Below are 14,921 nucleotides of genomic sequence, written 5' to 3'. Positions count from 1 at the left end.
TCATGGACGACACAAATAACCCCTTCTCGGAATATTATCAAGGTGATGAGGTGGATGAAGATTCTAATATCCCTAATGATGAATTTGAAGACGTTGACATCGATCACGATCCAGAGGTAGTCAGTGAATTGATGCCGAAAGTCAGCCCAGATGCGATAGCCACATACCTGCTTGACAAAGGACTTGTGTTGACGGCTCTTGAGTTTCACATGGAACTGCTCGAAAACGGCCGCGAATTAGCTAGCCTCCGAAATTACTTTTCCAATCCTGGTAATTTTGTACAGCAAGGAACCACCACTGTCGGAACTTCGGGTACTCTATACAGAACTAGTAGCATTAGCACTTTTGAGTCTTTGGACTTGGCGCATTCAGACGATGGCACAGCCGTGGATGACAAAGTCGCCGTGCTCGAGTTTGAATTGCGGCAGGCGCACGAAACTATAAAAAGTCTACGTGCGAGTCTTACGGGCGCAATAGACGAAGATTCCTTCCTCAAAATGGAAGTTAGGGATGAAAAATCTGATGCAGATACGCATGATTGCCGGGATGCGTCCACCGAAACTTCATCAAATCCGTTACTGAAGCGCGCCATGAATTACCTGGTTAACGAATATTTGCTGCAAAACGGGTATAAGATATCGTCGATAACGCTCGCGGAAGAGATTGACGATCAAGATTTTGAAGATTGGGACGACGTCGGCTTGAATATGTCGAAACCGCCTAGCTTGCTGAAGCTTTTCCAGGACTATTCGGTCACCATTATAAAAAAGTCTTGCATGCGCGATGCTGAGACGCAAACCGACACATTTGTTTCAGAAGCAGAAAACCAAATACTTTTCTTCAAAGATGAAATCGAGAGGCTTCAAAACGAAGTTTCGAATTTAACCGCGACCAATGATACCTTGAATAAAGAGTTGGAAAACGCGCAAAGCATGAGCGTTTTATCTCAACTACCAGATAGTAATATACGGCAAGACCAGAGAACGGATTCAGTGCGGGCAAAATCAGATAATAAAATTCACTCTGTCTTGTGGAATGAACTGTACTCATTTTGGGACAGCTCAAATACCTGGCTGTTTAAAGAGACGTCAAAAGTAGCGTCTACATCGGCAGAGCTCATATCATCGCTCACGAATTCCCTTCCTAACATTATCTTCTGTATGGACTTGGAAAATCGCGACAAACTGATACCGATATTGTTATCTACCGCGGCTATGCAAGAAGACCCGGCGTTGAGGTACGATTTGCTGCATCACTTATTCAATTTGATGGAAAAGCCTAACAAACAACAGCGGCAAGTGATTTTGTCGGGATGCGTCGCGTACGCTAAGATTGTTGGTTTCGCGCAGACTGAAGAAGACGTTTTGCCTCAGTTTTGGGAGCAGATTGGTCATAAGTTTCTGGAGAGAAGGCATCTAGTTGCGGAGGCGTGCGGCGCGATCGCCCCTTTGCTTCGGCCTGAAATGCGAAGCTCCCTGCTGCCGTCAATCTTACAGCAGATGGAGCAAGAGGAAAGCAACGAAAAGGTACGTTTGGCGATCGTTAAATCCCTTGCAGTACTTGTATCTATTCTCGACGAAAACGAAAAATACTCGCAACTGTACCAACTATGCAAAAAGTTAGCAAACGACCACGCGTGGTCAGTTCATCAGGCGTCTTGCCGTTACATTCTTCCGGTGCTCGGATGCTGGTCTCGGCAGCTAGGAAAGTTTTTCGATCATTTGCTAGACGAATTTGTGAAAGATTTGGAAAATATTTTGGACAACGCTACCGGCGATCATGACCAACACTTGAAGACCGCCACTCCACTTTTTCTTATCGCTTTGGAAAATTTGCACTCATTATTACCCGGATTGCTATGCACTGTGTTGAAGTCAATGCCTGCGATAGAGGACGATACACCTCTTGAAGATATCTGTCCACTGGTTACCTTTGATGATGAAACGTACCATTTGAACTGGATCTTTGATAGCGAGACGGAATATTTGAACTTGTACCGACAGTATTATATCCATGTCTCGCAAAGGAATGTGAACTGCTCTACAGAACTGTCGTCTTGCTTGTACCATTTCGTTCCGAGGCTTGTGAATTTGGTGAAACGCATCAAAATGGAGAATTCGGAATGCGTGAGCGCGATGAGCGAACTGTTCTCGTCGCTTGTGAAACTGTTTGGAGTGGAATTTGCGAAAAATCACCTTAATGGCCAGAAATTCGACATGGTTCGATCAACGGAAAATGATTTGAAGAAAGACGTGTCAATAGATGAAATCGCGCTGGCGACACCACTGTTACACACATACACTTGCGGTGTACTAGCAAATATTCACATGGTTGAAGAGTCAAATCAACTTTCCGAATTCTTGAACGAAGCATTAATTGGCCTATCGATATCATATGCGCCGTTAGCAAGTATACGGGCGTCGTTTGTTGACCTTCGCAATAAAGACAATATTTTTCATACTCTGATTCTGGACGTACTGTGGAATTGCATGACTCACGCGTCGAAATACGTTAGATCTGCAGCTGCGGATTTATTTCAAGTCATGGCTGTGCCTGAAGTGGAAGGACATTTACTACAGACAAAGGTATTACCTGGTCTTCTGTCTCTTGCTGAAGACAAAGAAGACATCGTTCAAATTTCTACATTGAAAGGATTTGGAGAACTGATGCAATGTTCAGACGCAGGAGACGATATCATCGACAGAGTCATTGATCAATTCGGAGCGTTTTTATCACCTGCCGACATGTCTGTGTCTTATCACGCAATGAACGTGGCTATGATTAAAGTCTTGGGTGACGTAACTCCTAAAGCGGACCCCAAGTTCTGCAACGATTTCGTGTTACTGCATCTAGCGGCCATGGCCGCGAAAAACAATCATGAAATAAACAGAACTAAAAGAAGCGACATTGCTTTAGAGCTAATGAACGCTTATACCAACATATCGTTTTGCTACATTCCCGACGGCCTACTGCAAAGTGCCTTTCTGCCTGGCCTGCGTTGCCTACTGCAAGATATGGATAAGATACATTCCGAGCATGTCGCGAGAGTGGAAAAGTTAATAAAGGACATGGAAGTGAAGTTGGAACAGCGGACGTCAAATCCTATCTTAGAGACGAATTTGACGCAGTCGGGCGCGAAATCTAAATTTTATAACAAGTTTTTTTGAGGCGCTGTTGGTTCTGGACCACGATAAACGCCAATGACATTATGATTATGAAAACTGGTGCATTTCCAATCTGCTAGCGATCTCAAGCTTCTTATCATAAGTCGATTGACTGGTATTAAGATTTGATCCCGAATGATGGTGTGTGATATAACGCCAACGACATCGCTCTGACATTTTTGTGCAGCTCGTGCAGATGCATCGTATGGGCGAGATGTTCATAGTAGGCCTAGTACCAAATGATATTTACATATTACATTTACATGCTTCCGTTACCTACTACTAACTTACGCCCTTAGCTACACATTTTGAAGTACATCGAGTTGGTTACAGTTTCAATGTGAAAGGTGTTCTTAACTGTATGACTGTGAGGTGCTCTAAATCACTCTTGCTGCTCCAGTATTCCGCTGATAGTCTGGTTTCAAAATGAAGTATCACTGTATGCAGATGACATTTGATCAGGGACATCTTTTGAACTAATTGGTATAAGATTTTTGATTTGAAGTGCATCTTTGCGACTAAATCGGACTTCAAAATAGGTGAAATTTTCAAAAGCATATTCAGATACCGTGAAACAGGGTTATTTCTCCTTGTTGTTATGACATTCTCTCACAAAAGTGATACAGTGATCAAAAAACTACTTTCTACTTTTCAAAGTGTAAAGGCGTCAAAATCGGGGTTGTAACCAAGTCACAAGTCAATCTAACTTTTATAGTTTTGACTTCGAGTCAAGTTGAGTGATTTTTAATTCGCCACTGAGTCAAATCCGACTCCTAGCCAGCTAGTAGAGTAGACGGTCGAGTCCGAGTCGTAATGTTTTGACTCGAGCAGGTGACCAAGTCATTATGTTCAGTTCAATCTGGTTCTACCCACTTTTTTCAACTCTGCCCGAGTGATATAGAATGGCTCACATTTAAACTATATTAATTTTCCTCAGTTTTGACAGTTTCTGGCCCTATTTTCCAATATCAGGACTGATAGACAAAATATTAATGATGTGGTCACTTTACTATTCTTCAAAGTTGCACTGAAATGTCTGTCTTTGCCTTACTAGTCTCGAGTCATGCTCAGTGTCTCGAGTATAAATCGAGCCAATACAGGAATTTACTCGAGTTGAGTCACCAAAAAATCGCGACTCCAGTCATTACAACCTTGGTCAAAATCTGAAGTAGCCAGGGAAATAAGCTGAAACAGAATCCCTTTGGTTAGCAGTGCAAGTAGGTTGAACATACTTGAGTACTCCCAAAAAGTAGATGTACTTCGTTACTGACCTCCGCAAGTAACTACAATACCTGTACTATTTTCAATGATGTTGACGAAAGCACTTATCCAGTATAACAATGTATTAATGTAAGGAGATTTATTCCATGGATATCTAGATATCCCTGATTTATTCGCAGGAACGATCTGTCAAACCCAGATGGCTATCCACTTCTTACAAAACGGGTTCCATGTGTCTGATGAAGTGTATTGTATATGGATTTGGATTATCGCTTATTTTGAGATTACTTATTTGTATCATCAACTCATATGCACTTCATCTTCTTCAAATCCATTGGTATTGGTATCAAGATTGTAGATGTTTCAGTTTTTGAGTTCCTGTCATTGTGAATGATGGCCTTTTACCGCATGTAGTGCCTTGCAATAAAGTGCTTGATTCAATTGTGAGATGATTACAAAACAGATTATCAAAATCGTTATTCGTAGATTGGTCAATCAGGCATATTCAGGTGTGTGTGGCGTGGATTTTGGTCCTTTAATAAGCTCAGTTACGGTGTTGGCTGAGTAAGCCTATGGTTACGGTTAGTAACAGATTCAATACCTACTTTTTCCATTGGGGCAAGTTGCCTAACAGTACTCACGGGTTCAGTGTAGTGTTGAGTGTTTCGGTCCTAAATAAGCTCAGCTGCAGTGTTGGCTGAGTAAGCCTATGGTTAGTAACAGATTCAATACCTACTTTTTCCATTGGGGCAAGTTGCCTTTGAACAGTACTCGCGGGTTCAGTGTAGTGTAGTGTTGAGTGGCATAATTATATCTCAGTCTGATCGGCTGATATTGGTCTGATCTGACTTCTTGAAAGCCGGATCCTAGAATTGATCATTTCTGTAGTCGAGTCGTCGACAACCTTAGCGACTCCACTTTCAACTCGACCATATGATACTCTGAAAACGAGGATTTTCTTCAGCTCCGTTTCTTTAATCAGCTGCATACGAAAGTCCATTGTTACTTGACATTGTTGATCCTACCATAGGCTTACCATATTTTGGAAATCTAAAAAGAGGACACTTTTTCAGAAATTTGAGACTTGCACAACTGGAGTAGAATTCTCAAAAACCGGTGAATTTTACCTACTTTATGACCGGTTCACTTAAAAAGAAAAAAAAGGTCATCTTTCCGTTCGGAGCTCAATATAGCGTTTTTCGCTCCGAAATACCCTCCGGAGCGTCACTTCTGTACCAATTTACGACATATCACTCGCAACTCGAACCAGCAACCATTGGTGTCGTGGCCGCAGTGTTTGACCAACTGCGCCACTCGCTTCCCAGCTGAATGAGGTGTCTTGGAAACTGTAGCGCGCGTAAATAATAATTAAACATATTCGGGCGGTATAATAACTTCATTACATGATGTTGTTTCGTGACCTACTGTCTGCTATGTCCCAAGATATCGAAACCGCCCAAACGTAGCCTACTAAACTAAGAGGCGCGCACGCTTTCAAATTGGTATTTCTTCATTGGCAATTAAATTTTCCTTGCGGGTAGGCATTTGTCTTGTGGGGTTCAGATTGCCAGGACAGGAACATTCGGCGCCAGCCATTTAGGCACCTATTGGCAATTAAACATATAGGCCTATGTATATATCAAAGTTTTCGGTCAGCATAACGGCAGTCCTTTAAAGGTAGTGGCGTAGCAGCCACTTGGCGGTTCTGGCTCTGCGCCAGGGGTGGCAGGCTCCAGGGGGCGGCAAAATGAGGCTGCACAGTGCACAACTGCACATGCACAGTGTACACAGCCGGCTAAAAGCAGCGTAATTGGTAGTCCTATAGCTGGCGTCCCGTGAGCTAAAATGTAATCAAACTGTTCTCAATCGAAAGCTAGTGCAGAAAGCCACTGCAGAAACTACAGCATAAAGTGCTCCGAATCATAGCTAGGGCCCCAAAGGGGCCTGGCTGCCCATCCAATAAGTCGCTGCTGAAGAGATTCGGCGTCCTAAACATAGAAGATATGCGGAAACTAGAAATCGCCAAGTTTATGTATCAGTTTCACTGCGGTCGTTGCCCCGAATATTTCAATGACTTCTTTACCTCTGAATCAAAAGCGCACAAGTACAACACACGCGCGTCCACGTCGTCCAAATATCATATGATCGACCGAAAAGATCATTGCTCCATCAAATATGTCGGACCTGATGTGTGGAACAGTATCCCGCCGGCCATCCGGCAGTCGACGAGCATGTCCACATTCAAGTCGAAATACAAGCAATTACTACTAAATAAATACAGTCCATCCTCAAGATTACCGGACCACGACTGACCTATCGATCTCGCTTCCCATGACATGCCGCCCTATTTCTTGTCGCTTTCTTTTTCTATACTGTATTCTTTACTTTCATTCAGTGTGCATGCCTCCTCTTTACTACGCCTAGGCCAAGGTGGGTGTCCGATTCCATTGACAAATCCAAGTCGCTTCGACATCTTCCTGTCTATTCATTGTATCGCATTTTTGTGGTGTATTGAACTGATAAAATTGCTAATAAACCAATGATGATGATGATGATGAAGTGTCGCGTTGATTCCGAATATGTAACATAGCAATAGAACCATTCCAAAATAGCCGTCAAGGCCGATTGTTCCTAACAATCGGAGTGCCGCAACACGATGACCAATTGACCATGATAATGGAAATTATATCGAGCGATTATTCGGAACAATGCCGATTTTCTGACCAACATTTAAATTGTATTTCTGGAATCAGGGCAACAATAGCTTTCGACGAGGCCTTAAGTATCGTAGGCCCCGCTTTCGATTAAGATCAGTATTGGTAAATTTGAGCGCTCGGAGGGCCTGGCCAACCATAGGATGGCCATGGCCATGACCAATTATGCTGCTCTTAGTTGTCTCGGCAGGAGGCTTGTCCGGGAATTCAAGTGTGACAACTAAGTTGCCCATCTATCCATAGGTTAGTGATCTATACTCTGGGCCACGATTTGCACAGTGCTCAGACCGCGATAGCTGTGAAGGTAAACCGGTCCTAGGAACTGTTTAAGTTGGTAATAATTGTTCGATTGACAGATTGACAAAAATATATTCGTTCGCTATTTCTTGTCTTTAATATTTTTGGACTTATTAACGTTGGGACGGTGAGGCTGAGACGCGTTATGTTATTTGTAATAATTTTCATTGAAAAGGTTACTTGAACATGAATATATGTCGAAATTTGCTGCGGTCTACTTAGCGGGGGGGGGGGGGGCATTTCAAGCGAGAGCCAGGGGCGGCCGCACATGCTGCTACGCCAGTGCTTTTCGGCCCAGGTTTTCTCGCCGCCGATCGTTCTGGCACACTTCTTGGAGTCGTATGTTACATGGTCTAACTTTATATGTCTTGGTGCGTCGTGGCGCGGTAATCGCCGACGCTGAAATGCCTATTTGTATAAATCATGCGTATTTTTTTTGAGGCGGGGGGGGAGTAGGCCTACCCAATAATCCAGATATTTGACAGCAGTACAACGCGCCTAGCGCGAAATTGTTTTATAAAAGTTGCTTAAATTTCATAAAAGGGTAATATCATATCACTTGGTCCAGGCCATATCCCAACTATCTCGAAACATCATGAAAATTGGCATGCTTACAGAGCTTTGTTTTCTGATTTCAGAAATCCAAATTTCAACAAAAAAGGTCAACTAAATCCGAAGGTATGACCGTCCAAAAATTGCCATTTTTGTGATCGCTCAGGCGGAAAAATTGTCAGAAATATAAACATGTAACTTAGATTTGCCATAATTCGATCAAATTAGGGTTGTTGAGGATGACACTTTCACAATTGTTCATTTACATCCTACTAGATACTTTGCCCCCTACTTTGACTCCTGGGGTTGCATAGTCTGACCTTTAACCCTTTGATTCTGCGCATGTCTTCGAAAATCGCTCATGCGTGACGTCATTTTTAATTGCAAATTTCTTTTGACCAAGAGGTGGTGTCATCAAGTGCAAGGTGTCATTGGAAAGCTCCTGATAAGGACTTTCAGAATCAACTATAACATTCCTCGCTATAGAATCATTACATATCATAAGAGTGCCCTGCAACTAACCTGAAAATAACATGTTTCAATTGAAAATCTCACCTTTCTTAACACTACACATACTCTGTAAAACAACTAATTTTACTTTTATTCTATATACAGTTACTATTGTACTATACACAAGGTAGTCAGTATAACTCAGAACAGATAATTGCTGACATAAATTATGCTGGAAATAATTTTGGGAGACATTTTTAAAATAATGGAGAAAATTTGCTTCACAGTTTGAGGTGAACACACAATACTTCAAAAATTAATCAGAATTCACAACTATCGCAATGATAAGATGCAATATCTCATGCATTGTAGTCTTCATGTTATGGTGAGATATTAACAATGCCCATATCAGAGTCTTCATGCTGTTGGTGAATCTCCAGTAAAAGCTGCATTCTCTTTATGGAAATCGAAAAATTAGATACGGAAAAAAAAATACAAGAATTGAATCTCAATGTTGAAACAAAGCTTGCCTAGGTTTTACATGTTGATGAGATTCAAGAATTTGTAGGGACGGGAAAAGACGAATATGAAAATGAAGTTGCTTTTGAAATATCGTATCAAAAATATAAGAAAAAACAATAGCCCTAATTCAACAAGACCTCAAAAAATTCAAATCTTAACAATTGGTCAAGAATGAAAATCTCGGAAATTTTTGGAGTAAGTGGAAGGTTGTTGAGAGATGCGAAACAGCAAGAACAAGACACTGGAGTTATTCTTTGCCACCACCACAAAAATGGAAGATGCTTTCAGATGAAAAAATTGAAAAAGTTGTGAAGTTTTTTTGAAACAGCAAAAACAATAGGATGATGCCGGCGTTGGAAGACCGAGTTAGCATCAAAAAGAGTGTGTATAAACAACACTGAAAGTCAAAGAAGTTTGGAAGAGATATCATCAAAGATAAATATATATATCTGATATGTGCAAGTGCATAGTTGATATCTCACCATAATATGAAATCTACCAACCCGCTTACATTGATTTTCGTTGTTATTGTCCATTTCATTGTTTAGTGCTGATCGTTGCCCGAATGTATTGTGTAGAATACATAAAATATTGCATCTTATCATTGCGTGTGTTGTGAATTCTGATTCATTTTTGAAGTACTGTGTAGCAAATTTTTCTTCAGTTTTCAAAAATTATTTCCAGCATAATTTATGTCGGCAATTATCTGTTTTGAGTTATACTGACTACCTTGTGTGTAGTACAATAGGTATTGTATATAGAATAAAAGTAAAATTAGTTGTTTTATAGAGTTTGTGTAATGTTGAGAAAGGTGAGATTTTCAATTAAAACATGTTATTTGCAGGTTAGTTTCATGGCACTCTTATGGTATGTAATGATTCTATAGCGAGGAATGTTATAGTTGATTCTGAAAGTCCTTATCAGGAGCTTTCCAATGACACCTTACACTTGATGACACCACCTCTTGGTCAAAAGAAATTTGCAATTAAAAATGACGTCACGCGTGAGCGATTTTCGAAGACGCGAACAGAATCATGGGGTTAAAGGTCAGACTATGCAGCCCCAGGTGTCAAAGAAGGGGGCAAAGTATCAAGTAGGATGTAAATGAACAAGTGTGAAAGTGTCACCCTCAACAGCCCTAATTTGACCAAAATATAGCAGATTTCAATTACATGTGTAAATTTCTGACATTTTTTCCGCTTGAGCGATCACAAAAACAGCAATTTTTGAACGGCCACATCTTCAGTTTTACTTGACCGATTTTCATAAAATTTGTTTTTCTGAATTCAGAAAGAAAAGTTTTCTAAGCATACCAATAGGCCTTTTGCAGGACTTTGATCACGTGACTAGGTCGCATAGCAACCACAAATTGGTTAGCAAGCTACTTTCTCGCGCACCTGCTTCAGTGCTAAATATCGCATATTGTACTGTTGATTTCTGGTTGTAAACGTGTCGGAAATTTGTTGTAGAAGTCATCAGAGATTCACCTATGCTAGATGTCAATCATGTACAAAGCATTTAGAATGTTATCGTCAGAATTACGCAGAAATCCATCGGTAACGTAGTCGTATTACGGTACTCAACTCTGATCATATGTACTTAAATTTATGCATTTGAAGTGAAGCGATTGGTTTATATTCTGGTAAGAGTATTTGTTGGATCAACCAGAACTATTTGTCTGTTGTGGAGCCTGATTTTGGATGGAAGATATGACTGAAGCAGCCGGGACCTGCTGGTTTGGGTGCTGGCGTGCTGCTATAAAACAAATGCCGCTGAACACATTGGAAGTATCTTTTGGGAGAACCTGCCATCAAGACTAAGCAATGCAGTGCACTTTATTGTTGCCTTATACAATGCCGATCTTATTAGCACTACTTCACAACTGCGATTGAAGTGGATTTGGCACATCACACGCGATTTTGATAAATAGTTGATGTCACATATGTGCGCTATTTAGCGAACTAAGGGAAGTAACTATCAAATAACTCTTAGAGCAGCTCAAACGCAGTGACAAGATCGGTCATCCTATACCCAGAGGTGGTCAACGTGGTCATTGTTGGGAACCGAGTAGAAGTAATGCCTCAATTTCTACTCCAGTACAAGTAGCACTAATTACTTCCAGGACATGTCCAAAGTACAAAGTACAAATGAATTTCTGAAAAGTAGTCAAGAAATTCGTTACATGAAGTAGATTACGTTGAGGGTCCCTTAGTTTTAGAAATTAATGCCACGTGACAACTGTAAACATTTCATGTTGCATCTTCTTGATCAACGCAAAAGGGTGATGACACCACAAATATGCGCAATTTTCAAAAATTGATTTAGTTACCGTGGTACTGGGGCTATTTTGCCCAGTTGTTATGACAACCTCACGCTTGAAGGGGATGCAATCATGCGCCAAAGCTACTTTCTAGTTGACAAAATCCCAAACCTGACAAAAAAGTACTACCTAAAAAGTGTCAAGTAGAAGTGGAAGTAGCCTAAACTCATAATGACGCTAGTACTCAGGTAAAATAGTACTTCGTTGCTGACCCCCTCTGTGTATTGGTTCAACCAACTCAGAAACATCCTCTAAAGACGACGAACATTGTTTCTTTTGCATTGACTCCGTAATATTCTGAACTTATGATATTCTTTGATTCATTGAATTTACAAATAAACTTGGAAAGAAGTGCAATTTATTAATTTTTGTGCATTCGATACCCAGAGCATAAGAAATGGTTGAAGAAAAATGCATGTTAACCTTATCAAGTTCAATAACTGCCGAGACTCTTATGCCTATGTATTTTCATCTACCTACAGCCACTTGTCTAGACAGATTCATAGCATCTACGGAAGAGCGCTTGTCTTGCTGTACACAAATGAAATATCATTTTCAAAGCAGACATCAACATCGGGAAAGAAGTTCAGGACAGTTAGTCAGTGGCCAGATCATCTGCTGACATTTTCTGTTGGCATGAAACCACGCTGCCTAGGCTTCTACTGCATGACCGAATTTTATGTGGTGATAATAATTGGCTCCAGGCTGAATTCTTGACGAGGGCATCATCAATTTCTTAGTTGCCTGTGTTCGGCTCTCTTGGGATAATCCATCAGATCATCAATTCGTATACATGTGGTAGAGCCATGTCATGAAACTCAAGATATTTGCACTGTGCCAAAGAGTGAAGTAATCCAATCCAGGCAACCAATCAAGTAATCCAGGCCTCGGGACAGTTTGTTGCACCCTCAATTGGAGCTGATGATCATTTTTCTTCGGGTAGTGGCACTTGGCAGCATGACAGAATGATCAATAACTTGTAATATATGTGTAGAGGTCTAAATATTTTGAATTGTTTAACTGAGAAGCCATACAATAGCATAGGATGTTTAATATATATATATAGTATGTAGCACATGGCATGAATTCCTAACACATCAACGTACTGGAACTGGCAGTCATTGTCTCTAGGCTTAAAAAATATAAGTATCATATATATATTGGAATCGATATCAATCATCAAAATGCTGCAATGATTACACACTACCACTACAATACAACTATAGTATAGTATACTATCCACACCTAACTTAATGTTGCAATAAATATCACGCAGTCAATGTCCTGCAATGTCAAATTTTGTGTCATAAAATCATAGTTGACTACGGTACCAAATAACGGCTACAATTATTAATGTCGATCATTTTGACGCAAGGAGTTTACATAGTTCATGAATCAAAGACATCAAACATATTTGAATCCTTGCGCATTTCCATGACACATGCGTTTTATATAAAACGTTTACAGCCCGAAAACGATGATATACTGTATCCGAAATACGGCTACGTTAACGACGGATTTCTGCGTAATTCTGACGATATCATTCTATATGCTTTGTACAGGATTGGCATCTAGCATAGGTAGATCTCTGATGACTTCTACAACAAATTTACGAAACGTTTACAACTAGAAATCAACAGTACAATATGCGATATTTAGCACTGAAGCAGGTGCGCGAGAAAGTAGCTTGCAGAGATGAGCGGATTTGAAATTTCTATGTCCTAATCCAATCCAAATCCGAACCTTCAAATCCAAATCCAAATCCTAATCCATAACTTTTTCATATTCAAGTCCATGTCCAATCCTAATCCGATTCCAACTGGAAATTCAGAAAAAAACTAATTTATGCAATGGAGGGATTCGAAAATTTTCTTTTACAACCAACGATCCACTTGATTCAGTATTACCTAGTAACTATAAGTACATTAATAACTGATTTGAAGAAAGTTTGTCGCCATTCGCCACACGACATGTCAATCTCCCACAAAATAGATAAATCCAATCCAAATCCTAATCCGTTCTGAAAAAAATGTCTAATCCAAATCCAATCCAAATCCGACAAAATTTCACAAATCCTGTTTTTTCAAAACCTAATCCTAATCCATGCTCATCTCTGGTAGCTTGCTAACCAATTTGTGGTTGCTATGCGACCTAGTCACGTGATCGAAGTCCTGCAAAAGGCCTATTTCCATGATAATCTGAGATGGTGGGGGCATAAGTTGAAATTTTTCTGGACCACCTGACATGATCTGACCCAAAACTCTGTAAATTATATGCTAATTTACGATATAATCTTGGGCCCCTTCGATCTCGACCTCCCCGAATCGGGGGGTTTGGGGTTCGGCAGTTACGGTCCTGCTCATGATTAGGAATAGTCCGTAAACATTTGAAACATGAATAGCTTGTGATTGTTGCTAGTTATGTCGCTACGGCTGTCATAAAGAGCACCTCTCTGCTGAAGTTGAATTTATGATTAATCAACTACGCATGTTTAACGGTAAATGTAATTTGATAATTTTAGCATGGAGTAATTATAATTGTAATTGAAGCATACAAGAGAGTAATTGTAATTAAATTGTAATTGCACTGAATTTATGTAGCCTAATTGATCCAGCTCTGGTGCAGACTAAATGGAAAAGAAACAATAATCGACAACTGAATTAGCTATAACGTTTTGTATACTATCTATATATTTGCGAATCTGCCAATTAACCAGCACATCACTGCCTTCAATAATAAACTAACTGAACCAGCACCGTGACTATTTTTTCCTTTTCCTATTACGACAAGATGTGATGAGTAGTCGATGGATATCTTACAGTTAGATTGCTATTGGGTGGGGGTAAGTAGATATATTTTTCTTTGGCGAGGATCTCGTGTAATGGAAGTAGACCTTTTTAGCAGGTATGAAAAAGTCTTCAAACACAGGAGGCAATCTATTGGAAAAATATTTCTGTATAACTTTTGATACTTCGAAGCGATGTAGTTCGTCAACTCGCGAAATTCGATGATTACGGACTGCTAATTAATCGACATAAAAGTTATGTTGTTCATTTCAACTCGTGTGCATTTGTGCAAGCGCCTATACTAATTCTATAGCCTACTTGAAGTAGTTTTGCGGCTGCTTTTGAAGCAGTCTTACTTCTACTCCTACTTGAGTTGAATGGCACCTTATGTCAGCAGATGAGCGATACCGAATAATAACAGGAAAACATGGCCGGGATCAATGAAGCATATCATACCACCACTCATTGCCACTTATATATTTACATCAGGGGTCGCCAACTCGAAACTTGTCGCGGGCCACCTTTCAAATTCCGTAGAGCCCGCGTGCTGCAAGGATGCAAAATTTAGACAGAAGTTAAGTAAAGCGTGTTCGTGAAAGTACGATCAGGGCTCATACATGCGCCAGTCGCGAGAGGAGGGTTAAATGCTTCACTTATCGTTCTTCCAAAGTCTCAAATCAAAGCGCAGGCCGCAAATTATGACCTCGCGAACCGCATGTTGGTGACCCCTTTTCTTCGTGATTATCTTTCCTGACCATTTTTGGCCACCTCTGGTTTTGATACCCGACAGAAGAATGTGCGACGGTAATCTTTCGGCAACTTTCTTTTGACGCGCTCCTTTTCCTACTCTACTGCAAGGATATAATTTTAACCCCCACTTTGAATTCTAACTATA

General features: G+C 40.5%; 1 protein-coding gene across 1 annotated transcript; it reads left to right on the top strand.

Annotated features, from left to right (window-relative positions):
* Positions 1–2: 2 nt before the first annotated feature.
* Positions 3–4,858, top strand: LOC145457105 (RAB11-binding protein RELCH homolog). Its single transcript, XM_080335268.1, has one exon. The coding sequence runs from the start codon at positions 3–5 to the stop codon at positions 3,165–3,167; it is 3,165 nt and encodes a 1,054-aa protein (XP_080191394.1). The 3' UTR covers positions 3,168–4,858.
* Positions 4,859–14,921: the final 10,063 nt, after the last annotated feature.

The sequence above is a fragment of the Botryllus schlosseri genome, chromosome 15, assembly GCF_051294905.1.
Source record: "Botryllus schlosseri isolate E-star chromosome 15, Bs_hap1, whole genome shotgun sequence".
NCBI classification, from domain to species: Eukaryota; Metazoa; Chordata; class Ascidiacea; order Stolidobranchia; family Styelidae; genus Botryllus; species Botryllus schlosseri.
This window is presented reverse-complemented; position numbering and strand designations above follow the sequence as displayed.